The sequence below is a fragment of the Drosophila grimshawi genome, unplaced genomic scaffold, assembly GCF_018153295.1.
Source record: "Drosophila grimshawi isolate 15287-2541.00 unplaced genomic scaffold, ASM1815329v1 contig_848, whole genome shotgun sequence".
Taxonomy (NCBI): Eukaryota; Metazoa; Arthropoda; class Insecta; order Diptera; family Drosophilidae; genus Drosophila; species Drosophila grimshawi.
Genome location: NW_025063692.1, coordinates 12,043,226 through 12,067,071, shown reverse-complemented (window position 1 = coordinate 12,067,071; position 23,846 = coordinate 12,043,226). Strand labels below are relative to the sequence as shown.

Below are 23,846 nucleotides of genomic sequence, written 5' to 3'. Positions count from 1 at the left end.
CCATATAGACTGGTAGGGGATATAGACTGAAGAGGGTGGATATGCCTGGCGTACACGGTAAGCTATTTGCATATTAAAAATTGTTACAGTTTCTGTTTTCTGTGCAATAGCAAAAATCATTTTGAACGCAAAATGAGCAGCAAACAAACCAGCTGAACGGGCGAGCGAGACAGCTAGCGTGAGGTGCGAGCAGGACAGAGAGCGCTCGATGTGAGCAAAGTTTAAACATAAATAATGAAATTGTGCACATCTGACTAAGCGTGTGTATGTGTCGGAGTCTAATAGTGTGTGTGTGTGTGTGTATGTGTGTGTGTGTGTGTGTGTGTGTGTGTGTGTGTGAATAAGGCTTTTAATTAGACCAAGGGCACCTGACCTTACACACCCTTACACATACACACACATAATGTTGCAAGACACAGCAGCTTGCAACATGTTTCCCAGTTGGTCAGTTGCAAGTTCACACAAAGCACGCCAACTGCCACTTCACATTTCAATTGACAAACTTTTGTGGTTTGTTAATACTGTGCATATATATGCGTGTGTGAGAACACAGTTGGAAAGTAATTTTCTTATTTATGTTTTCAAATAACTTTTGCTGCAGCTTTTGTGAGTTGGATTGCACATAAGAATCAAAATAAGAGAACAGAGCCTTGTACATATTACCTTTCAAAGTGCACATTTCACAAATTTATCTTATGAAATAGACAATAGAAAATATTCGTCGATTATATATGATTTGAGAACAATTGCAGCAAATAGCGCTAGTTTGCTAGCATGGAAAAAAGAAAGTGCAAATCTCATTTCTTTCTTCATTATAGAAGTGAAAATCTTAAATAACAATTAAAATTCCTAATTCAGAGTTGTAATCTCAAATCTTAAATTTTTGTGTACACTTACCACAATTAGCAGGACAAAGTAGATCCAGTCCCAAAAGCTATGCGCATCCTGCACATAATACATAATATCTGTCCAGCCTTCCAACGATATGACCTGCAAAGGAGAGTTGCAAAAGTGTTGATATTTTCTTTAAGCGTAATTAGCGAGAAGCAGCTCAAAAGTCAACAATAACAACGACAATAAATGTAAGGATAATTATTCGACTGTTTTGCATCACGTCACGTATGCGTAATATTTTTGGTTCGCTTTGTGCCTTCGCTACGTGCCGTAACATGTCCAGTTCTGACCGCATCGCAGCTGGTTTAATGCATATTTGATTTGTGCTTAATTGCGGAGCATTTAAACGCCACCCCAACAACCATCACCCCATTTGGTTACATTAGCAACCCCTAATGGGCAAATATGAAAGTCACAAATCAAAGCAGAAGGACGATGAACGAGCGTGGAAAATGAGGAGAGTGACAAGAAGGATATGAGTGCTTATTTCATTGGCAGCAGATGTATCTGTGTTTATTTATCTGAATCGATTGCCTTTATCAAAATCGAAAACTGTATATTATATATAATATATGCAATGTTTAGCATATTATTCTATTTTTTTTTGTACATTTTACATGAATCTTGTATTTTATATGTATCTTGTTGCTACACCTGTATCTATTTTCTAATATTTCATGATTTTATTTATTTTACTGTCTGTTGATACCAGCATGAGTATTTATTTATGCAGTAATTGTTAGCTGATTATAGAATACTTATAAGAAATATAGTAATTTATATTTCTAGGCAGCGACCGAAAACAAAAGCCCAACAAGTGCATTATGTAAAATCGCCGATTTAAGCGGACTAATTTTGTAGCCAGCCAAGTAATCTGTTTTCAAAACGGTTCTATTAAACTCTAATGAGATTGACAAGATGATTGGCTGCAGGCAGCATGTTGACAGCACTGACTATTGACATATTGCGCATACGCCGCATTGGTCCGCGGAGGCAAAAAACACGTCCAGCTAGAACCCCTTGCATGCCCTATGCAAATTGACAGATGTTGTTTTACTTGTTGTTGTTATTTTAATTGAAAGCGATGCCAAAAGTGGCAGCTGCCACCGCATTTGACAACGTGTCCTGTTACCCCGTCTGGTGTATTGAGGGTCCTGTGTCAATGTTGTCATTGTTATTTGTGTAAGCAAAAGTTGAAGCACTAATTGGTTAACTCAGTGAGTCAAAATGCAACGAAGGAGAGAACTCACCAGAAATATGGCCACCCAAGCCATGCCGATGTTGTCAAAGGATATGGTGCCCTGGAAAGGATTCTCGCCGCTCTGTTTACAGCTCGTGTAATACTGATTCCAATTCACGCACGATGTGTTCGTCGGCTCATTCAGGTCCAGCAGCTTGGCCTCCTCTGCGAAAATTACATAGTAGAGATAGCAGATGGTTAGCGAGTAGTCTGCTTACGGGTTGGGTTGGGTGTCGGAGGTTGGGTTGGTCTTTGGTCTGGGTGGGAGGTGGTGTGATGGTGCTACAAAGTTAAGCAAAGAGCCCGAGCGCGAGAGCAATTAAAATTGCCATCAAAATTTGATTAACACGTCCCATTTTCACCTCATTAAGTCAGAGCTTTGAGCTTACCGTGGTTGGCGGGGAGGGCGTTGTTGGGATTTAGTTTGTGAGGGGATTCGGGAGATGGTTGAGGTATTACGTTAACTTACCGCTGCAGACCAGCGAGCCAATGCGATAGGGCGGAAAATTGCCGCACAGATGCATGCCCGAATCTTCGGGCGTGGAGCAGATATAGTCCTGATCCTTGGAGAACTCATAATATTGCGAGAGGCTGCGAGATTTATTTTATTGTTTTTTTTTTCGTATAGAAAATGTTTTCCATTGCAAATCGTTAAAAACAAGTTTCGAAAATCAGACAGACAGAAAAGAAACATATTTATATATAGAGAGAGAGAGAGAGAGACAGAGGCGGACAATGACAAAGAAAAGAACACAGAGAAAGAGAGAGAGAGAGAAAGAAAGAGAGAGTGAGAGAGAGAGAGAGAGAGAGAGAGAGAGAGCACAAAAAGAATCGTTTTTTAACAATCGAAGTTCATATAAATATTACAGACAATATATAATTATAATAATTGATACGTAGAGTCAATGCCATTATGCGATTACGAATATTTGTAACATTTACATATACATGGACAATTGGAGAGAGTACGTTGAAAAGATCTATGAGAAATATATATATTGAGATTTGAGTTTTCTTTTGATTTGTTCGTATGAGTAATTTGGTGCTTAATTTTTGAGTTTTGCGCTTTTGAGAATTTTGCTAATGACTGTTAGAGCCACACAGCCATACTGAGAGCACATACCACTAATTAGAGTGCGTGAAGCGATAGAGACAGAGAGATATACAGATCGAGAGAGAGAGAGAGAGAGAGAGTGAGTGATAGAGTGATAGAGTGATAGAGTGAGTGAGCGAGCCAATTAATGAAGCATCTTATGTGACAGATTGAGACACGTTGAGCCAATGCATAATCCAATACAAAAGTGAATAGCGAGAAAATGAGAAACAAGTTGTATATACGACTGTGAATGCGTGTTGGTGTGAATTGAAAGCTTGAGAGTAAGCCTTGAGCTTTTGAAAAGTACGATTATTGATTTGAAGCTTTAAGCTAGCCAAAGGCAGAAAGCTGATCATTCAACATAAAGGACAGGAAAGGCGCAAAGCTCTTCAAGCAAGGCCAAGTAAGCGTTGATCGTTCAAGCGAAAAATGATCGCTTCGATCTGGAATTAAAAGTTTTTAAAAGTAAGCTTTAAGCTGACGAATTTATTATGAGCGTTGTTAATTTTCAGAGTGAATAGCGTCAAGCCTTGAGCGTGAGAGAGTCGCCAAACTTTAAGAGCAGAAGCGACCACAATCAAAATATGCAAAAAGCGTAAGAGTTAGCAAGAGAGAGAGAGAGAGAGAGAAAGTTGTGAAAGAGAGACAAAGCCGATGAACCTGTGACAATATCAAATATGCCAAATAGTAAAGCACAGTCTACAAGCACAACTGTACCTGTTAACCAAATACAGAGTGAGAGAGAGAGAGAGTGAATGCTAGAGTGAGAGCTTTAAAAAGAGACGGCTAATCCGAAATCGACATAAAACGTAGACAATAAAAAAGTGCGCACTCAAAAGAAACCACTCACAAAATTAAAACTTAACCAGCAGGAATTATAAAACAATAATGAAGGGAACAAATAAGTCCAACAGCAACAGAAGATAAAACAGAACTGAATAAGCAGCACAAGTTACAGCAAAGCAATTTAAATTAAATGCGTGACGCTACCGCAAAATGGACGAAGGGGTCGCAGCGGCACGGGGTGGAGAGTGGGGTGGGCGGGCTGACGGAGACGGAGACAGAGACGGAGAGGTACCTCACCAAAAAATGTCAACGTAAATGTACGTGTATGTGTGTGTGTGTGTGTATGTGTGAGTGACAATAAAATGTGTTTAATATGCACGTGCGCGCACCAGCAACAAGCCCAACAACAAATCATAAGTGAGCACGTTGAAGTCGAGCATAACCGACTGCGAAATACTCAGATAGCAATAGGGTGTTACCAGCAATATACCTTTCAAGTGTTGTGACTCTAGCTTTCAAATTCTGTGAGATATATATTGTTGTATCGATTGTTTTTTTTATCGATCTTAAAAGCTCTTAAAAGTTTCCGGTAAAAAACTTTCAAAATTTGGTGACTAGCTTAAAAGTTATGGAAGAACTGCGCATTGTCTGAAGACGGAGCTGGACTTGACCGATGTCTGATCTTTGGATAGCAAAGAACCCATCAACCGAACCTGGTGACTGTAGCCTTAAAATTGTGGAAGATATTATAAATTTCATCAATTTCCTAGCACCTCAGTTTTAGCACTTTGTCTGACGATGGCATAATATAGGAAAAGGTTGCAAGTTTTAGGTCTCTAGCTTTTAAAGGTGTGGAAAAAGTTTGCGTTCATACGGACGGACTACTAAACGGAAAACTAATATACCCTTGCATCTTCGGTACCCGAGTACACAAATTTTTCAAATAATAAAATTTTCAGGCAGCACAATTCTCGCGCAAAAGTATGCAAAACTTTGATATTCATGTGTGTGTGTGTGTGTGTGTATGTGTATGTGGTGTGTGTATGTGTGGAGTATGTAATGTGACTTTAATTTGGATTATTGTTGTAGCTTCCCATTTTTGTGGCAAGCTGTGTGGAGACGGGGAGAGAGATGGGTGTCGGGCGTTTGTTATAGTAGGGGCGGGCAGCTTTAAATACCTTTGCAATAGAAACTGATGGTTTTTCCTGTAAAAAGAGTTGAGCTTACAAAATATACACACACATACACACAGAGATAACATATAGGCATGTGCGTTTGTGTGTTCTTTGGCGTAAGTGTGTGTGTGTGTGTCTGTGTGTGTGTGTGTGTCTGTGTGTTTGTGTGCGAACAAAAATATTTGCAAATAACAAACAGATCAGAATTTGCTTGCCAGGGAACTGCTCGGAGAATTTTCTAGGGATACGCTAATAAAAACGCTCTAAAAAAACATAAAATGTGTTTTTGATTGTGTGTGTGTGAGTGTGTGCTTGTGTGTGTAGTGCCTAATTGGTGTGCTTGTTGTGAGTTTTACATATTTGGTATTTGGTAGGCTGTAGTTCTCCCTATTTTTTTTTGCTTTTGGGGTCAGTTTCACAACAAACCAAAACTCCAAAAGGAACTCAATTAGAAACTGAAAAAGGCAACAGACAGAGACAGGGAGAAAGTGGGAGAGAGAGAGAGAGAAATACACAGACATACACAGAGATAACATCAAATCTAATAAAAAAATACAATGTTAAGAAACAAACAACAAAACTTGAGGCACGTTTGTGTAGTTCAAGTTGAAATTTATTGGTTAAACATTTACGAGTACACCAGTACCCGAGTATGAATGCAAGTATTCACTACAACGACATAAACAGACACACAGATACACACACACACACACAAAGACATAGAGAGCGAGAGGAGGCTACAAAACATTACGAGTAATTAGTATCTGCGGCAGGTGTGCGAGTGTGCGAGTGTAGAAGTGTGTGTTATTGGTGTTAAAAGAGTAAGGACTAATGACCCAGTGGCCGCAAGTGGCGTTGATTCAAGCGAAAGAGTAGAAGCTTTAAGCTCAATTCGAAACTTCTGAGACTGTGATGAGCGAAGAGCCACGAGTCGAATTCGAAGATCAGTAAAAGTTAATCGGTTTTCAGAAAAAGACGGGAAACATTTCAGTGTGTTGAGCACTGGTCACAGAAGTAAGAAAATATTATATCTTTATTTCATTCATTGATGAACATCTCAGCCAGATGGCTGGCTTTATTTTGCTTAGTGCTTTAACATTTTATTAAGTCTGGCTTCTCGCTTCACTTCTAAAAATAGATTCTTGTTGCTTCTTGCTTGACATCTGCACGTTTCTCGCTGCCACTCAGTCAGTCAGCCACCTAAGTGTTCCGTTAGTTACAGTAATTAGTGCTGCATAACGTGTCAAGCCAATACGAGAGACAGTGTTTGTGAGTTGAGTAACGTTTAATTGAGCTGTTAGTGTTGGTGGTTGTTGTTATAGTTATAATCTATACAAAGGATATGTATATCAATGTAGTTTAAAAGTATTAAGTATGTATTTAATTTGTTTAATCAAATATCTGCACATATTACTTATAAAGTGTATAAGAGAGAACCTGAGAGTAAAATATTCGTTAAGTGTTACATACATAATCATATATATAATGTATATATATATATATATATAGATATATATGTATATAGATATATTGAACAGAATGCTTGGTAGCACTTATAGAATAGACATAGGTGGGAGGAGAACAGCCAGCTAGAGCTTAGCAGGATAGAGAGATATATATAAAGAGAGGCAGAGAGATATATAGAGAGAGAGAGACAGAGCATGTATCACAGAATAGAGCAATCGGGTTAAGTGCTGGCGATATACATATATGGAAGTTTTTGCTAGGGATTAGCTAGCGAGCGAGCGCTTGCTTTACGTTTACGGATTAGAATAGAATATAGAAAGAGAAAGATTACGCTATGGAGAGAGAGAGAGAGAGAGACAGATAGAGCGAGCGAGAACTAATAGACAACTAGGGTTCGAATATGTGTGTATTGTTGTTGTGTTGTTATTGTTATAAAGTTTTTTTTTTTGTTAATTAAATTTTCTTTTAGTATTTGTGTGGTATTTGTTTCGGTATTTTATTGTATTTTTTTTTTTTTTGTTTTTTTTTTGTATGTGTGGTTTTGTGTGGGTAGGTATTAAAAGGGGGAAAATAAATCATTTTATCTTACGAGTTAACACGGACTCGAACTCTGTACACTTCAGGTAGTCCCCTGTAAACAAAAAGTTTGTTCCCGGTATGATTTTTGTATTGGTTTTTTTTTTCTTTGGTATTGATATTTAATTCACTTGAAAATTTTAATTAATCATTTCAAAACTTGAAACTCAATACGACAAACAATAATTGGAAAATATATATATATAGTAGAAATTTTGGAGTATTTTTTCAAGAATTTTTGTTCAATATTTTTTCAACATTTCTTCACTTGGCTGCCAATGTATCAATTCAAATTGTATTTGTAACTAATATGTTGTTTATTGTATTTTGCCGTTTTTCGACATGTTCAACTAAAACAAAATAAACACAACAATTTATAGAAAATAACAAAAGAAAAATATAATAAGATAGAAATGAAAAAGTATTAATATCCATACATTTATATATGTTGTATATTTGTGGTATATATTTGTATAATTGTTTGAGTCTGTTGTTGCTCTGATTTTTGTTACTGTTAGTTGCTGTTGTTTGCTTGTTTGTTTTGTCTGTACTCTGCCCAAAAAAAAAGTAAATAAAAAGAAAGAAAAAAAGAAAAATAAATTTAATAATCTGCGCCTTTTGGTAAAGGTCGCCCTGAGATTGTTGCTCAATGGGCGAATGAATCTTGAGTTAGTTTTGCACCTGATTCTACGAAGGTGCACCACTGCATGTGGGTCTGTATGTGTGAGTGTGAACAATGTACGAATGAGTGTTGTTAAACATTTTCAACTCAACACAAAACTTGAAAAACAGCTAAATAAGTTCGATCTTAACCTGGACTTCGGATAAGGCCCTTCCATATTAATTATTAAATCAAAAAATGATAGCTAAAAAATACTCAATCTGTACTAAGAAAAATCTTACAATCTTGTAAGTTATTATTGAAACAAATAAAAGGGGAAATTTTATCGCTTGACTGATCAATCTGATGTTCTTTGAGTTTTAATAAAAATTAAATTTCTATGTAAAAGTCGACTTGGGTGTAAGATGAATTTAAAATTTCCTTTTCTTTGATCCTTTATGACAATACATTACGTTGTTGTTGTGCATTTTTCATTTGAATATATATTTTAATATCAGAATCGCAATCTGTGACAGGCTTAGGATCTAAATTATAATAAATAAAAATACAGCAAGTAAATTATAACAAGCAAAGCAATTTCATAATCAAATAATATAGAATATATCCGAGGATAAATACTTGGGAATCGGTTGCCACAATGGACGCAGTACTTCTTGTGCACATACATAGATTATATGTACAAATATGTATTTACACACTTATGGACAAATATCCATAAGTTCTAATAACTTTAATATCTAATACATACATACAAATGTACAAAATACCCAATTGTCAACAGTTTCGTGTGCTATCAAAAGTCAAAAATAAAAAAAAAAAATCATTTCATTTTGACGAAATAAATTCGCAGAACGATATGAAATTTACACACTGCTAAAGTGCTATTAATTTAAATTTAACATAAATGTATATATAAAAAAGATGATAAATTGTAAATTGCGGCAAACGGAAATGCAAAAAATAAAATAAAAAATAAGTAAACTGTGTGGACATACAAATTTGCATTGCCGTCGAAATATTTACAATAATTATGTAAATCAGTGGAAAAGCCATAAAATGCACACCTAAAATTGTGGCCTCTTTCCGGCAATGCAATCGAAAGAAAACTATATTATATGTACAGTTTTGTGCATGCAAAGCAAAACGATTACCGATAACAAAAAAATAAAACAAAAAAAAAAGAAGCTGTATCAACATTTTTGAGTTGAGCAAAAACAAACAAAAATCCAACTCTTTTTATGCTGCCTACTTTTTGGGCGTCCATCTGCGAGTAAAATACTACAACATACTGTGTGTTATATGTATGTGTGTGTATGTGTGTGTGTGTGTGTGTGTGTAAAATAAATGTGTGTGCCATTGCTGATGTATCTGACGTCATTGAAATACACACAAAGAGAGAGGAATTTGGCTCGTGATAAAAGATTGTTTGTCAAGCTTACAATCTTTTCCAGCTGTCAAAGCCAGTATGAAAAATTGTATGAAAAATCTTCAGCTTGGATGTTTGGTTTGAAAAGTGACCATTGAGGTATAGCTTGAAACTTTTGAATTCTTAAAAGACTGGAACATAGTTATGCTCAAACTATTTCTTAAACTTTAATGTTTAATTGTTAATAGAATTTAAAGCAAGTTGATAGCAAAAATGTTGTCATTCAATGCTGAGAATTTTCATGGTCAATGTATGAAGGAATTTCCCGTCAAATTTAACTGCACTATTAACACTATGTGCCACCAAAAAATATTGTGAGCCATTTTCTATGAATGCATCACAATTTTAACGATAACGTTAGAAAAGCACAAATGTAGAATGATAAAGTCAACAGCTGTTCTCTGTGGCTTAATGTGATGATGTAAATAACTTTGTGTGCGCTTGACAACGCTGTGCAATGCTGAAACAGAAGGCGACGTGTCATTTGCAGCGGAAAATGGCCAACACCACAAAGTGTTCTTCAGTTGACATCCATCACCGAAGAGCCCAGAAGTCGTTGGGCGACGGGGACTTCATCAAATTGACGGGCGACCATTGCATTTGATATGCAAATTGTCATTGTTAGACAAAGACAGCTCCCATCCTGATTGATGTATGCTATGCGTGTGTGTGTGTGTGTGTGTGTTCGAGACTGTGTGCTTGGGGGTGTTTGCTTGAATATGTGTGTGTGGGTGTGTGTGTAACTGTGAGCTGTCAGTGACATTGGCCAAAAACCAAAAGCAAAGCCAACAGAAAAAGCCAAAAAAATAAATAAATAAACAAAATATGAATTAGCAGCCAGGCAGCCCAGAGAGAGAGAGAGAGAGAGAGAGATATAGAGAGAGATAGACCGAGTTAGAGTGAGAGTGAGTGAGACTGAGAGAAAGAGAGAGAGAGAGAGAGACAGACAGCGGGAGGGAGAGCACAGGAGAGAGCGCCTTCCAAAGCTTTAAGTATGCTAAGCAGCTATCAAAAATCAAAGCCAAAATGTATAAAACAAAATCACAAAACTATAAGCAAAAATGTAAAGAAAAAGGTTATATCTAAGCGATACAAAGTTATATAGTTATATATATTATATAAGTATTATAGGCGTCTTGTAGACAGAGACAAATTACATTTGCCTCAATATCTTTGTCTTCTCAGTTGGATCGTCCGTTGCCCCAATATAAAAACCCATCCAAAAATAAAGTAAGAAAAAAACAAACATAGAAAAAAGATTTCGTCTCGGTCCCGTTCTACTTACGTTATGGGATAGATCATGCCATCGGGCCGATCCAAAGTGCATCGCTGCCTCAGTATACCCTCCCATAGCTGCACCCCAATAATGCCAAAGATGAAGAACACAAAGAAGCAGAGCAGAAGCACATTGCCCAGCATGGGCAGGGTATCCAGCAGCAGCATAACCAGAATTCGCATACCTAAATTGAATTGAATAAATGATATACGCATGTGTGATCGATTAGCAGTGACAACCCCACACTTACTGGGTATACGATTAATAGCCCTCAAGGGTCGCAGCACTCGGATGGTGCGTATCGCTGTCAAATTCAGATTCTCCACATGCATCACATACTCTAGCAGTCCGGCCAGTACGATGAAGAAGTCCAATCGATTCCATGAGTCAGCCAAATAGGTGTTCTTGCCACACATACCCATCGCCACCATTTTGATGGTCATCTCCAGGGCAAAGAACGCAAATATTATATCGTCAAAGATCTGCGTACAAGAAATCAATCAACAATATCAACAGCAGATAAAAATGGTTTAACTATAATTTCCCTTCTTAGAAGTCTGTTTCATCTGTATCTCGACATTTTTGAATGTTATATTTAACTTAATCTGTATAACTGCACAAAGCATTAACCTCTTCCCTTGGCCATTTGGCACTTTCAGTCTGTAGAGAGCTCAACTAACTGCTTAAAATGTAGGTAACAGAGAGTGATAGCCAGAGAGAAATCTCTTTTGGTTGTTAACAAAAAGCGTGGTTGACAGTTGTCAAAATGAGATGTAGTCCACTTTAGCTATCAGTACGTGCCTTGCCACATCATGCATGGAGCGGAGTCTCTATCCTTTCACTTTCCCCTTTTCTCTTCCCTGACGTCCCTCATTCACTCGCGGCCAGTGCAAACAATGTGAAGCAGCGGTGAGTCGTGCATAAACTGACGCACATGTATATATATATATAGATATATATATATACATAAGTGTATCTCGCATCTCGGAAGAAGTTGTCCCTGACTCAGTTTTCGTCTCCGAGTCTGGGGCGATGCTCAAATAACTCTCTGCAATTTGGGCGCCACTTATGTCCTTGTCGTGTTCATTCCCATTCTCATTTGTGGCTAATTTGGCAATGGCTCGTCTCGTCTCGTCTCGTCTCGTCTCGTCCCTCCACCACACACACACACACACCTTGGAAGACTCTGCTGGTCGCCCTTCGTATGCTTTACACTTGGCTGCGGCCAAAAATGTCTGCCTTCCATATCATTTACAAACATTTTCGCACGTTGCGCTCAACATTTTCTATACGCCAAAGCACTGTAATTGCCCCCAAAAAAGCCAGCTGCCCCTGCCCTGCCAGTCCGACCCACCCCTCCTCGTCCAACTTCCCGTTCCTCGTTTTCGCCGTGTGCGTTGGCTGCCTAATGAGCCGAAGTGCCTGTTTGATGTCATCAGCAAAGCAGACACAGGAAGTGAGCCAAAAAATTGCTTAAATAAATGACAGTTAATGTGACGCCAGCGGTGACAGCTTAGCTTGGCAATGGAGGGAATTAGGGAAAGAGTAGTGGTAGGTAAGGAAAGTCATTATGCTATTTATATATATATATACATATATATATATATATGTATTTACTCACCTGCAGTATCTTGCAGCGCGGCTTCAGACACGTGTCGTCCACACAGGGCTGGTACATACCCAACGTTATGCAATTCAGTAATATGACCAAGATCGAGATACGCTCGAACCACGTAGAAGTCGGATAATAAAAAGTTAGAATTAAGGATTTTAACCAAAATATGATAATGCTGTGGAAGAGTTAAGTTTTCCCTAAATCCAATTATAAACAATGAAATGTTAAGTTATAAAATTATTAAGTGGATTATCTGTCTCCGAAACCTGAACTCGCTAAACTGAAATGTTAAAAGCATTTCTTTAGAATATCACCATTGCGTGTAATCCTTGAACATTGTGTTTTTTTACTACAAATCGAAAATGGAATTGCCATTATTCTCTAGAGCTCGACTAAGCTATACCCTGGACATAAGTCAGTACCTAAAGGTCTAAATCGACTTGGCCGTTGCTGCTGATGAAGAATAAATATACCTTATGCCAGAGAGGTCCGGTACATACTTCTGCACAACTTCATTATACCACTTTGCCCAGTTTCAATGGCCTCAGGGTATAAAATGGAATGTCCTTCCGTTTATTGACGGCGCTTTTGTCCTCTGATTTAAGCAAAACCAGTCAAGGCAAAGGGTGTGGGAGAAACCATTCGACAGTTGCGTCTCTAAGCTCTTGATGGGAGATTCTTCTGGCTGTTTACCATCGTTTCTAATGCGCACTCGAAGGCTTGGCAACTTGGCTGCGTTTTGCACTCGACGTGCTTTTCCTTGTTGTTGTTAGTTTATTGCGGTTTTGCTTGAAGCAAAATGGCAAAGAAATGGCACAAATTGATGACAGTTACTCAGGCAGTCAGCCAGGCAGTCAGTGGCAGCATAATGCAAAGTTGCAACTGCTGTTCAAGCAAGAAGTTCGCTCGTAAGCCATTCAGACGGCTTATTAGCCAGTCAGTGCATCTACTGTGGATGTGCACTTAAATACAGATTATGCGCAAACTGAAAGTAGCTCACTCCATCAGGATCACTGGCTTTGGACTTGACTGCTCACTCAAAATGACTGTCAATGTGGGCAAGCTAGAATCAGTTGGAAAAAAGTGGTAGTCAGTCCATGATTAATGTCTGTTTTCTCAACTTTGAATAAGTGGATTGAATTGAGATACAAAACTGTTATGAAACATGTACGAGTGGGCAATAAAATGAAGCTAATTGAAAAGTTTTACTTCGATCCGAAGTGGGAAGTTCATTTAGAAGTAATGAGAATAATCAAAGAGCAGAGTAGCATAAATCAAAAGAAACAAAGAAATGAAAGAAGCATGTATCAAAGCCAAAACTCCTCAGAAAAGTAACAAAGTTGGCGAGAAATTAAGTGACAAACAGAGCCACATACAATAATGGAATGAGAAAGAGAAGCGAGAGAGAGAAGCGAGAAGCACAGTGAACAAAAAACCAAGGTGAGAAGTTGTCATGCAAGTCGTGTAGCAAATTGAGATGCATAACAGCGAGTGCAGTTAGAAAAGCAACTGAAATTGCCACTCGTGTTTAATCGAAATGATATCAGGTTTTTTTTTTGTTCGGTATCAAAACGTATAAAAATGATGCTTCTCGCTTCACTGCCGATATCAAATAGCCCGCAAAATGGCCAAACATTTGCATTAAAAGAGCAATCAGTTGCTTTTTTTGCCGCGACTCAACAACGGTCAACGGCAACAAACAATGCAAAGCCAAAGGCAACAGTAGAAGGAGGCAAACAGAGCCGGCTCTTTAATGCATTCCATATAGCCACCAAGGACCCACATTTTTTATGGCGTGCGCAATTACGAGGCAAATGCGAAATGAAAAAACACCAACAACAATAAATACAAATAAAAACAATGCATAAAAGGTTTATGCTATTAACGCACAATTAAAGATAAAAACGGACACAACAATGGCTACCAAAATCGAGTCCAAAAACAAAACGGCAACAACAACAACAACAACAAAAAAACACAATCGACCGAGTCCTTGCTACAATTCATTAGAAGGCAGCGGTTTGAATGCACGAGTGTACAAGTGTACAAGTGTACGAGGGCATATGCAGGTCAGGCCAGTGTCATAAAAACAAATGTGAAAAGCGTCAGACGACACACTGGATACACACACACACACTGGATACACACACACACACACACACACGCACATACACGGACGCACTGAAAAGGTCAGCGCTTTTTGGGCGGTTTGGAGGCTGGCAATCGAGCTGTATAAATATTGCAGCAGCTCAAATATGGGACACTGCCGAAATGGTAGAGCTGGCTTTGCTCTCGTTGCAAGGATTGCTTGGTTGGTTGCGATGGTGCGAGGAACGACCGGCTGGGGAACGGGGTGTCAAGTCAAGTTGGGGTAGTAGGCTGGCCATTATTTTTGATTTGGCGCGCAGCGACGACGGCAAAGGCCACCAAACCAACAGTAAACAAATTAAGTCGAGCGTAAAGTCGGCCAACTCACACACACGCACTCACAAAGAGGGCCCCCAACGGGTTGGGGTGGGGGGCGTGGCGAGCGTGGCAAAGGTATACGCATGGGAGCGTGCAAAAATCGCAACAAATTAAAAGAACTGACAAACAAAAAAGGCGCCCTTGAAGCTGCCGCAGATGACTGGACACAAATAATTTATATGAATACACCCCCCCAAAAAAAAAACAAAAAAACCAAAAACGCAGAAGAACAGAAATCGAAGGCATAAAGTAAAAGGTGCAAAGATGAAAGCCAGAATCGTAAAGCTTGTGGCATGGCAATACTTGAAATAATTGGCAAAAGTAGCAGCAGCAGCAGCAAAAACGTTTCCAATCAAATTGGGCTTATGCATATATATATACATATATATATATATATATATATATATCTTACAACCAATCGAGGCGATACTCTTTTGAAAAATAAAATAAACGACAAAAACTTTGAGCCTGTTTCATTGAATATGTTGTGAATGCATTCATTAAATTGCTACTACATCAAAGTGATGTTTGGATTGCCAATTGAAAGGATGAAGGACGATTTATCGCAGTGCCAAATGCTAGTTGACTTGCAATTCCAAGCCTCAAGACGAAATGCATTTGTCCTTTGTGGTGCTAAATTAAGTGTGTATAATACACACTCACAATCAAAATTTGAAAGCTGTAGCAATCACAGGTAGAATCCTCAATTTTAAGCGGATTACAGTTTGGGGTATTAGGTATTAATTGATTTGAACTATACGCACTCAACACATGTACACATGAATATATACATATTAAATGTTTTGTGCTTATGTCCAGCAAATGTATCGAAAATAAAGCTGATGATAAGTCTATTGCTCAATTGCTCAAATGTTGTCTCCTTAAATCAAGTTTTTGGTTATGAACTTTAGCTAAGACCTAAAAAATACTTAAAGTATTTCAGATCGAACACATCCAAGCTCATCGAAGTCACAGCAATTTTATCGATAACACAGCATTAACTGGTTCTTAAGTTACAACTTGAATTTATACTCTAGCTATTGGATGCGATAAGGAGTGCTCCTTGTTTGACTTCAGTTAATTTCCAATTGACAAACCGAGAGCTACCGAAGAAGAAGAAGAAGAAGAAGAAGAAGAGATGCCACACCTTAAGCCACTCATACTGTTGACCACCGTTTCAAGTGCTACAAATGGAATTGAAGCTGATGGCATGTAATGAATCTGAAGCAGGTGGTTGGTAATCAGAGCCAGGAGTTCACCCACAGAGCACAGCGGTTGGATGGTGTGTGGGGTGAGGTGGGGTGGGGTAGGTGATTGTTGCTTGGAAGTGGCAGAAGTAATTTATTGCTTTTAAATGGACAAAGTAGACGCAATAATTAGCTGTAGGGCGTGGATATCGTATTACTGCCTTACACATTTGGCACCTCCCCCTTTCTTCAAGCATGCTAATTATGTGCATTGCACAGCAGAGGTCCTTAAGTGGATTGTGTTGTTGTTGTTGTTGTCCTTGCAAATTATAATCGCCGTAAAATAGGCAAGAGTGTTCCTGAAGTCTTGTGGCATACTGCAAGTGGCAGCTGTGTTTATGTTACAGCATGTTGCATGCTGCACTACATTTCGTGTGGAGCACTCAAATATTTTCATGGGAGTCGCAGTTGAGTCCTTGACAGGACGGTGACTTCACCATTTTGTTTTCGTACCCTGAATCCATTAAAAATGACTAAAAAAGGGTGTAATGGTCTTGTGTATGGCAGCTCCTCCGACCACGTAATATTGATGAATTGCGATTTACTCAGTAATTTTCTTAAAAGGCGATTTGGCAATAAAACCAGAAGATATTTAATGGCTGCATTCAAGGGTATATCGTAGTCGAGCTCACTCAACGACAGCTTTCTTACTTGTTATTTTTCGTTTTTGTTTTTTTCTTCACAAATAGCGCAGTTGACCTCTTCACAAGTTTGGTGGTGCATGCCACAATTTGTGGCATTGAGTATAGCGCCATGTAGACGAACGAGAAGTTCTTAACTGAAATTAGTTTAGCAACAAAAAAATCTAAATTACCAGCAGCGCTAAGAAATTGATAATAACCAACAGCAATTGAATGCCATCCAATTATGTCCAAGCTATAAAGCTGCGAGCTGAAAATGTTTGCAACTTGCAGCTGCAAGAAATCGTTGCACACGAAATAACAATTATTGCTGGACAGGGAGAAGAAGCTGGGACTTAATCCTTGGGAGAGCAAAATATAAGCAACGAGAAATATACAACCATAAAACTTTGAGCTGACGAACCTTAAATACCCTTTGCTATGCAAGCAGATATGAAATATTTTTGACTGACAATTTCCAAATACACTACTTAAGTAGAGTATTTATACAATGCGTCCAAGAACTAAATGAATGCTATATCATATTATATGCATTGCATATTTCATGACAAAGTCATGGAACCCATGTTAAGCGAATAGACACTCAAACAAGATAGTGAAGATAATGTTGTGAGACCAAAAGGTGCTCAAGGAGCAATGGGGGAAAATTTATAGCTAACAATTAAGTGGTTGGAAGAGGGGATGCGGGGATGGTGTCGTGGCGAGAGGTTGTCGGTAGAGCGATTATCCCGTTATTGCTGCTGACTGTGAAATGCAATTGGCATTTGCCAATTGGAAGTTGGAAGTTAGCAATTGGTAATTGGCAATGCGAATCTTGGCATCGCAAATCGGATGTACGACAGGAAATGGCAAAAGATATACAAAAAGGAAGTGCCACAAAAAATAACAAGAAATGTCGCAAAGGTAAAAGTGTTGCAGTTGCAATGAAATTGTACTTTTAAGTCACATTATTTGTTGGCAGGGCAAAATTAAATATGCAAATTGATATAATTAAAGAACTCAAAGCTGTTGTTCAAGTTGACTGAAGGATGATACCGGACTGATTAGTTAAATATTTAATTGAAAATAAATAACAATTAAAAAGTAATGAAAAAAGGCAAACTATCCACCAGAAGTAGAAGCTATTGGCTTGCTCTGCGTTGAGAGAAATATTCGAGAATAAAATCTGCTCATTATCGAACAAGTCTTCCTGAATGAACAGACAAATATATGAATTCTTGCCTCATCATTTTCTGATTTTACGGCCCACTATCCTACCAGGAATTGTATTTCTTCTACAAGTTCAAGTTCTCTTATCACGATTTCTTAGTTATTTATATAATAGTCCCCAAGGAGGACACAGATTGAGAGGCCGTCGTTTTCAAGGCAGGGAATATGTTTGTCTTAAATATTAACGTCAGTCAATTTTAATTTCAGCTTAAATTAAATATCAAGTGCGCCCGAAAGTATGCAAAGTGATTTTTCATGCACATGCCAGACACATGCCACGAACAGGACATCTGATAGGCATTGGGCTGAGGGTCGACTGAGAACGTAGTGCCGAAGGAAGGGGCTGGAGTGGGTGGCGTGTGGACGCAGACACATATGCTACACTGATTGACACACATTATCCCCTCGCGACAATAAAAACAACAAAACAGGACGCTTCACAGGAAGCAGCAACTGCAAATGACGGCAAGGCTTCGGCAACTGCGGCAACCCTGGCAGTGTCTTCCGCTGACGAGCCGCTGCCGTGCGCCGATATCTGTTATTTATGCGCCACGAACACACACACTCACACACACGCATATTTGAATAACTTTTGCAACAGGCAGGCAACGAAAAAAGCATAAATAAATATTTAAAAAAAAAACTCATTTTTTTCAAGCTTAAAATCTGCTGATAAAGTGCCACAGGCTGGGGCTGATCGCAGCAGTTTTGTTATCATCGAGCATTGGCAGAAGAAACACATGATTAATATTTGCTACATTTTCAAACATGTATAATTGAATTTAAATTAAGAAACCAACTGAAAATTGATAAATAATATACATTAGAATTTATTTTCTTGAAGTTTCCAGCTGGTTTTGCAGTTTTGCACGATTGAAAAGGTACAAAACAAATATCTAGAATTTTCTTTGCAATTAGATTGATTAGCTAGATGAGCTGCAAGTGGAAAATCTATCAAGACTGAAATATTCAAATTCAAGGATAATCATTTTCAGTTCCATGAACAATTTCCAATTTTATATTTGGATAATCGAATAATCAACTGAGTTTTTCTGAACTTATCGAAATTACTTGTGAGTTGTAGTCTATAAGACAGTAAAAATCAATTTGCAAGGACATTTTGGCAGACGAGGACATGTGTTGTTTTGTGAAAAGGATATGGATTGGTGATAAGCATGAGGCACCAGTTGCGCGGTCGCGTATATTGCGTCAGTGCCTTCATCGCAATCTCTGGAAAGCCCGGATACGGCAAGTTCGGCTCACCCGACGAACTCGACGACGACGACGAGGATGTGTGCGAGGAGCCGCCATCATCCGAGCTGCAGCTGCCATTGCAACTGGATGCTGTTGAGGAGCTGCCCGCTGAGGCAGCGTGTCCACTCCGGCCCGTCGTCCGCTGACCGCTCAGCGTTGAGGAGGCGCCGCTGTGACGCCGCCGTCGTCTTTGTCCACCACCATCCTGACTCCGCTCTCTGCTGCCCCCGCGACTCGAGTGCTGATAGCGTCGCTGTTGCTGCGTTTGTTGTTGCTGTTGTTGTTGTTGTTGCTGCTGCTGCTGCTGCTGCTGCTGCTGCTTGGTGTCGGAAGCATTGGAGTGCTGTCGATGTGGGCGTCGCGTATGCGGCGTGGGCGTGGCCTTTGCACTGTTGCTGCAGGAACTCGATTTGCGCTGACGCTGCTGACTGCCGCTGCGACGCTGCTTCTGTTGGTGTTGTTGTTGTTGCTGCTGCTGCTGCTGCTGCTGATTGCCACTGTCGACGATCACCGCCATTGGCGGCTCCTCGTTGGAATGCATTTGCGTTGGCTTCAATTTCTTATTATTATTGCTGTAATTGTAACTGCTGCAGCTGTCGCTTGCTGCCACGCGACGTCGCTGGCCATTGTTGTTGGCTTCAGTTGTTGCTGCTGCTGATGCTGTTGGTGTTGCTGCTACTGGTGCTATTGGTGTTGGTGCTGGTGTTGCTGCTGCCTGCTGCAGCATCTTCCGTTGGCGACGTGTGTGCGCCTCTGGTCATTCCATTTTGGCCAGCTGCTCTCTGCAACGAAATCGAGTTCATCGAGATAATTAGTCTGATTTTCAGCAAAAAATTGAATCAATAAATACAATGAAATGCATTGAAAAACTTCTATTCTGCTTCAATTTCAGAAAAACTCGAATCAAATTTATTTTATTTTTATTTATTTATTAATTTTTTTATATTTTTGTTCAGCAGCAGCAGCAGCAGCAGCTTCATCAAAGCCACATAACAAGCTGTTGCTGCTCACACACACACACACACAAAACATTATAGACATTCATACCGAGACACACACACACACACACACACACACACACACACACACACACACACACATTCATGCTCACACACTTCACTCAAAGGTACGTGCAAAGTTTGTGAATTGATTTTTAATGCGGCGCCTTGAAGCGCGTCCCAAATTGCCACAAGGTCCGCCTTCGCCCCCGTCTGAGCCGCCTTAGCTGCCGCCATAAAAGCAGCTCGCATAATGAAGCCCAAACATAATTTATATGCGTGTGGTGTGCGAAGGGGGGTGTGGCCGTGTTGGGAGCTCTAAAAATAATGAGCAGCATATTTGGTGCCCACAACGGATATTGTAGCATACTTTTCAGAGAAAATGGGAAGCTCGTTGCGCATGTGTGTGTGTGTGTGTGTGTGTGTGTGTATATATGTGTATATGTGTGTGTCTGTGTGTGTGTGTGTGTGTATGTGTGTATATGTGTGTGTGTGTGTGTGTGTGTCTGTGTGTGTGTGTGTTCAATCATTAATTACGACCCTCATGTGGCAAAAGGCTGGTGTGTGTGCGTGTGTATTACACTTGTGTGTGCGTGTGTATTACACTTGTGTGTGTGTGTGTGTGTGTGTGTGACCCACCTAAAGTATAACACATTAACTTGCCAAAAAGTGCCACGTTGTGGTTTTTGATACACACACATACACACACACACACACACGCACGTACTGCAATTGTGCGAAAATTGGTTTATTGATAGGCTAACAAAATAGGCAGTCTTTGCATAGTTGGCAACAACGACAACAACAGCAACAAAGGCATATAACATAATTACAACAGCAACAGCACTACAAATGAAGAATATATTCTATGTATGTGCATGTGTGTGTGTGTGTGTGTGTGCGATGAGGGGGCTGACAGGCTAAGCGGCAGGTCACTGTGATGGATTATGCCATGAATATTGAGCAGCATATAACGTCAATTATAATAAGCACGATTTTGAACATTTATTGATACACAATTGCAAAAATGATGCAGAACAATTCCATAACGAACAACGCAAATATCCATAGAAATGAAGTGCTTTTGTGTGAATAAACAAAGGAAAATAATATTAAGAACAACAACCGCTGACAAAGTAGACAATAAACCCGTATATTTATTGAACGTTTCAAAAATCAGATTTTATTAAGTATTAAATAAAAGTCAGCACAGGTTTATCAAATCATTCATCAGTTTTATTCACAGAATTGTTTGCGTGTCGAAGCGCCTAGTGAGATACACAGATTTATATATATATATATAGAGAGAGAGAGTGAGAGGGAGACAGTGGTGAGGAGTGAGATGGGGCTATACGTGTGAGGCATTTGTTGGCGTTGCCTGTGGCACGTGTCCTGCCACAAAAATAGGCACAGACACAGTCACAGACACAACGACGGTCTAGAAATCAACAATAATTAATCGTAGGCTGGCGCCATTTGTTTACAAACCGGAAACGGAAGTCAGTCCCCAAGCCAAACAAAGCACTGCCCAAGTTTCCTATTTATGTTGATATGTATGTGGGCCAGCATAACTTTCCATATGAATTTGAAATGTTAAACAAGGCGAAAAGACCAAAAACAAACCCAAGTATTTAAACCCAAAAACTGTGCGACCAATAACAAGCATAAAATACCAGAGGGAGAGAGAGAGTAAGAGAGAGAGAGTGAGAGAGAGGGAGAGAGAGTGAGAGAGAGGGAGATATATATAGAGAGAGAATAACAAGAATGGTAATAACAATACCAACAACGAGCTGAACAACAACAATAATGTGAACAGCAATGTAAGCGTCTTGTAGAATAACACATCGCACATATGTAACGCACACACACACACACACACACACACAAAAAAATACACACAAAAACACACACACACACACACAAACACACACACATTTATAATTAAACACAAACAGCGCGGAATAGGGAAGAAGGAAATGGATGGCGTGGCGCAGCTAAAGTAAAGCGTGGCAAAGCAGAAGAAGCAGCTAAAATACTCACAAGGCGCACAGCTAACACTCAAATACATATGCATAATAAATAAACACATATGTATATATACATACATATATATATATATATCGGCACAGTGGCGTAAAATAATGCGATTAGCCTGACAAAATAAGAATGTCTGATTTGATGTCTAGATGCTTAGAGCAGAGATCTGTCTAGATCTTTCGAGTGTCAATAACAACAACTTTTGAAGTGGGTCATTTGAGTTGAGAGATGACTCTGGCTAGATAGTCACCGAGTCTCAACTCGTTCTCCACTCGCTCTTCGCTCAAATGAACTTTAAATTGCATCTATAACTCTGAGTATTAAAGTGCAATAAATTTCGCCGTTGTTATTTATTGGCAGTATTTTTTCATTTTAATACGGTTTATGTAATCTCATTTAATTAAAGTCTGGCAACGGTTTAACCACTGTTAGTAAACACATTTAAGTTGATATCATTAAAGTTGCTGCTCGAGCACCACACATGCATATTTAATTTACAAATGATGTACACACGTATATAATATATATACTGTAGGCATTACTTTGCAATCCCCAGTTCACTTTGGTTCCATAATTTTGAGTTTGGCTAACTTTTTTCAATTAATCTGACTTTAATGCTGCTTTTCATTTTATAACTTAAGTCTGCAGTCCTCGAAAGTCCTTGCTCGGTCGCCACACGCACATAATTAATTTTATAATCATATAAGCATATTATATAGCATAGCTTACAGCCCACAAATTGAATTTTTTTTGCTGCTTCAGCAATTCTGCACGTCGTCTTCATTTATATTTACCCAAAGTTTTGTTGCTCTATTAATATTGCTTTCACACAAAAGAAGCTATTGACTTTTGTGCCACGTGCAAACATGAAATTACTTTTGTGGACATGTTTCAAATTTAAGCAGCTTTTTAACTGATTATCCGCATTGTTGTTGATTTAACTTTGTTATCCTCAAACTCTCTCCCTTTATCTTCCTTACCCACAATTGCCCCGAAAAGTTATGCAAATAGATTCTGAACCTGTTTGTCTCTGTGTGTGTCTCTTTTATTTTTATTTATTTATTTGTTGTTGTTTTTTTGTTGTTTTTTTTTTGACAGCCTTTCACCCCGCATCGAGGGAAAGGCTGCAACCGACCAATAAATAAAAACAAAATGGAAAGGCAAACATGAAGAAATGCGAATGTGAGAATGTGTGGCATAATTTACTTTTAAATGTAAAATCGAGTCGCGGGCTGTCATTGATATGAGGCTGCTGCTGCCACTCCCACTCCCAGTCCCAGACCCACGCCCTGTCCCAGTCCCAATCCCAGTTTCAGTTCCAGTTCCAGTCCCAGCTCGGGGATTCTGATCAAACTGAAAGCAACAAAGATGAAGACAGAAAAAAAATACGCATACGCGGCGTTGTGCACGGTGGCAAATAAATCAAAGCATGAACAACGACGACGACACCGCGGCGCCGAGATGCCCGTTATTTTCTTCTTGCTGTTGCTTCTCGGTTCTTTTGTTATACCCTTGCAGAGGCTTCTACAACTTTGTCGCACCCTGTGCCAAAGTGCTATTGAACGAGACGTTCCAGTTTTATATATATTCCTGATCAGCACCATTAGCCGAGTTGAACTAAGTGACTTAGTCTCTCAGTCTCACAGCTATCTTGATGATGCATGGAATACATATGTACTTAATCTGCAGCCAGTACATATTGCATCGGATTTTCCAAATTTATAATGGCAGATTATATGCCCCGATCTGCAAGGGTATTAAATGGTCGTCGTCCCTAGAATGACACATCCTTCTTCTTATTTTTTTTTACTGACTGGCTGG

General features: G+C 39.1%; 1 protein-coding gene and 1 long non-coding RNA gene across 2 annotated transcripts in view; both read right to left on the bottom strand.

Moving 5' to 3' along the window:
* LOC6565979 overlaps positions 1–19,661 on the bottom strand; it is a 47,144-nt gene extending 27,483 nt beyond the window's left edge. Inside the window, exons 1-9 of the mRNA XM_043216052.1 lie at positions 18,897–19,661; positions 12,180–12,291; positions 10,809–11,040; positions 10,568–10,742; positions 7,248–7,289; positions 5,195–5,221; positions 2,604–2,725; positions 2,145–2,299; positions 898–990 (exon numbers count right to left, since the gene is read on the bottom strand). Of these exons, the coding sequence (XP_043071987.1) occupies positions 898–990; positions 2,145–2,299; positions 2,604–2,725; positions 5,195–5,221; positions 7,248–7,289; positions 10,568–10,742; positions 10,809–11,040; positions 12,180–12,291; positions 18,897–19,531 (1,593 nt within the window). The 5' untranslated portion in view covers positions 19,532–19,661. The remainder of the gene's footprint in view (positions 1–897; positions 991–2,144; positions 2,300–2,603; positions 2,726–5,194; positions 5,222–7,247; positions 7,290–10,567; positions 10,743–10,808; positions 11,041–12,179; positions 12,292–18,896) is intronic.
* Positions 19,662–19,664: 3 nt separating this feature from the next.
* The window catches only part of LOC122322835, a 49,315-nt gene continuing 45,133 nt past the window's right edge, over positions 19,665–23,846 (bottom strand). The window contains exon 3 of the long non-coding RNA XR_006246880.1: positions 19,665–19,772. This is a non-coding gene — a long non-coding RNA (uncharacterized LOC122322835). The remainder of the gene's footprint in view (positions 19,773–23,846) is intronic.